General features: G+C 42.9%; 1 protein-coding gene across 1 annotated transcript; it reads left to right on the top strand.

Annotated features, from left to right (window-relative positions):
• The first annotated feature begins 400 nt into the window (after window positions 1–400).
• On the top strand, window positions 401–2,761 carry LOC104956936 (proline-rich protein 12-like). Its single transcript, XM_010784519.1, has 4 exons — window positions 401–494; window positions 645–776; window positions 1,402–1,497; window positions 1,756–2,761. The coding sequence occupies exons 1-4, from the start codon at window positions 417–419 to the stop codon at window positions 1,864–1,866; spliced, it is 417 nt and encodes a 138-aa protein (XP_010782821.1). The 5' UTR covers window positions 401–416; the 3' UTR covers window positions 1,867–2,761.
• The last annotated feature ends 464 nt before the right edge of the window (window positions 2,762–3,225 follow it).

Consider the following 3,225-nt stretch of genomic DNA (forward strand, 5'->3'; position numbering starts at 1 on the left):
ATTGTACAAAGGTCAGTTGTATACAAGTAGAAGTGTGTATTTACCTGGTTGTAGGCTGTCAGTAATGGCTACGCCTCTCTATTTGGACTGGTAGATCTCGGCAGACTGGCAACTTTAAAAGTAGCTCTAGGTTCAAAAAAGGTTGGGCACGCCTGCTATAATGTAATACATTTCCGCATTAAAATAAACTAGATATTTCATATAATTGATAAATGTTTCTGTTTCAGTGAAACTAGAAACACTTATTTTTATTATGAAGTGTGTTTTCTGATGAACACCTTTAGAGTCTGACTGACAACTACCTTATGGGTTTGGTTGATAGACCTCTAGTGGACATATTGTGTGTTTAAAATTCAAGATTTCAATATAAATAGTTGTTGCACTTTTACTCCTCAGATGAGTTGTACCTCCCACCCATGAGGAAGATTGACAGCCTGTTGAGCGAACAGAAGAAAAGGTTGTTGAGAAGAGTCAACATGAGTGTTCAGCACCAGGTAAACATCTCCGTTTCCTTCTTCTCTTTCCTCAAATCACAGACTGTCTGTTGATCATGAAAAACAACCTATACCTGGGTGTGTGTCTTTATAGTGATACATTACAAACATCTGAATGTGTGAGCGCTGCATTCTGCTCTCCTCTCTCAGGAGTTGCTACACATATTCCCCAAAATGATGGCAGACCCGCTGGAATCTGGGGCTGTCAAAGTTCACCTCGGTGGGGAGGGTTACAACCGCAAAACCCTCAACAGGGTGAAGAGGAGCATCAACAAGCAACAGGTCAGAAACAAAGCCCCCCCCCACACCCCCCACAGGGAAGTGCTTCTCAATGCTGAGCTTTTCACATGTGGAACATCAGGAAGACATGAGCTGAGCACAAACAGAGACAGTGGGAGTCACTCTGTTTACCATCAATAACAATGACTTATCTGAACTGTGCATGGACATTCATCTTTACGTTTCGGAAAAGATTGCAAGATGTAACAAAATGGTAAAAGGTCCTCTCACTTTGATTGTAGGATAAGCGGTTGAGGATCTGTGAAGGTTGGGGGGGGGGGTTATGAACATAAAAGTAGGCTGATAAGTTAATGGCCCACATATTGGCAGAGGAGAAGAGTTCCCATTGTTCTCCATTGTAACGTGGTGAAGACAGAAATTTGAGACCAAAGAGGAAAGTGAGGAAATTTGTTGTTCGAAATCTGAATGTGAAGTGAATGTAGACCACCACAGAGGAGGATAACATATCTCATCAAAGAACATCCTCCTACAGTATATAACTTCAGCTGGAACCCATTGTGAAGTATTATTAAGTTGAACTGCTATGTTTCATTGTGCTTTATCAAATGGTGGGGAAACATTCAGGAGGAAACTCTTCAACCTTGTTTTCTCTCACAACCCTTTTCAGGATCTGAAGCTCTCAATAGAAACGTGTCGGATCTACAGTCTGTATCACTCCCTTCACCACTACAAGTATCACACCTTCCTGCACTGCAAGAAGGAGGTAAGCAGAGCTGCATGCTAAATGTTTGAAGCTGCTACAGCCGGCATATTTACCATGACTCCACACAAATACTGTATGAATGTGTATGGATGTGTGTGAATGTGTGTGAATGTGTGTGGAAATGCTTGAATGTGTTTGAATGTGTTTGAATGTGTGGATGTGTGTGAATGTGTGTGAATGTGTATGAAAATGTTTGAATATGTTTGAATGTGTTTGAATGTGTTTGAATGTGTTTCAATGTGTTTGAATGTGTGTGAGTGGATGAACTTGAGGGTGACAACATTTGGAAGCTTTCAACTCAGAAAGCGTAGTGTGGTGATTATGATGCATCACATCATCAGACTGATCGTCCTGTTGAATCTATCTTAATCAACACCAAGGGGGAGCAGACAGGTTGTGACAATAAGAGATCTGATGAGGGCTTATTATAATCTGAACCGCCTGGACATAGGGGACCAGGTCAGGTAGGCTAGAGGGGCCGAAAGAGACTTATTTATTTCTATATTTGGCACCAAAGCTCACGAACAGTTAAAAAGGAACGGATGGAGAAGTGTTGGATGGAAAATAAAAGGTTTATTGTTCACACAAATTATAAGTTCCACTCCAGGAACAGGGAAGCCGGGAGGTGCGTTCAAGGTCCCCCGGTGTGTGTGAGTGGCTTAGACATCCTCCCCGGACCCTGCCTACTGCAAGACAGACCAGAACCAGATACAACATGCTTTTATTGAGTGACTGATTACCTAATTCTGATCAGCTGTCTTGTCTCCGGCCAAGCCACTCCCATCACTCCAGCAGCCGGCGCTCTAACCACACCCTGCTGCCACAGCCTTGCTTAGCCATCCTTGCATTTGGTCACACAAAATAATGTAATCTGATTACATATTTACAAGTAGGTTGACTTTCCGCCAACTCTGTTTCATGAGCCTAAATATGACTTGTGTGTTTAACTTTAATAAAATAAAAAGTAAACAATTGTTGATCCTTTACTTTACATGTCATACAGCTTAGCCTTCTGGAATGCAATTATATCCACATAAAACCTCCCAAAAATTACAAATAAACCATTCACACATGAAACAATGTCGCCATTGAGTCACACAGACTGATCCATTTCCAGCCACAAGAAGTCTTTTCTTTGATGCATGTTCACTGGCTTTGGTGCCACAAGCAGACTAACAATATATGTTTGATTTGCCATGGCCGACTGCAGTTCTCCTGTTGTTCTGTGTGTGTGTGTGTGTGTGTGTGTGTGTGTGTGTGTGTGTGTGTGTGTGTGTGTGTGTGTGTGTGTGTGTGTGTGTGTGTGTGTGTGTGTGTGTGTGTGTGTGTGTGTGTGTGTGTGTGTGTGTGTGTGTGTGTGTGTGTGTGTGTGTGTGTGTGTGTGTGTGTGTGTGTGTGTGTGACCTGTGTGTGTGACCTGTGTGTGTGTGTGTGTGTGTGTGTGTGTGCGCGTGTGTGTGTGTGTGCAGACGGTGCCTAAGACTCTGAGTCCTCAGTGGAGGGAACAGTTCGACCTCCACCTGTTCGAGGAGACAGGAGGAATTTTAGATATCGCGGTGTGGGACCGAGACACCGGGAGGAGGGACGACTTCATCGGACGGTCAGTCGTTTTTCTGTCCTCATAAGATAAGATGAGATAAGAAGATAAGAAGTACTTTATTGATCCCAATTTGGGAACTGTTTGCGTTGCAGCAGCATAAAAAGACATGGCATTGTATAATAAAAATG

This window comes from Notothenia coriiceps, unplaced genomic scaffold (assembly GCF_000735185.1).
Source record: "Notothenia coriiceps isolate Sejong01 unplaced genomic scaffold, NC01 NC01_scaffold00000692, whole genome shotgun sequence".
NCBI classification, from domain to species: domain Eukaryota; kingdom Metazoa; phylum Chordata; class Actinopteri; order Perciformes; family Nototheniidae; genus Notothenia; species Notothenia coriiceps.

Coding starts and splice junctions, on each gene's coding strand:
- LOC104956936 (XM_010784519.1), top strand. CDS start 417: ATGAGGAAGATTGACAGCCTGTTGAGCGAACAGAAGAAAAGGTTGTTG. Junction 495..644: donor ACATGAGTGTTCAGCACCAG/GTAAACATCTCC, acceptor CTCCTCTCTCAG/GAGTTGCTACACATATTCCC. Junction 777..1,401: donor GGAGCATCAACAAGCAACAG/GTCAGAAACAAA, acceptor AACCCTTTTCAG/GATCTGAAGCTCTCAATAGA.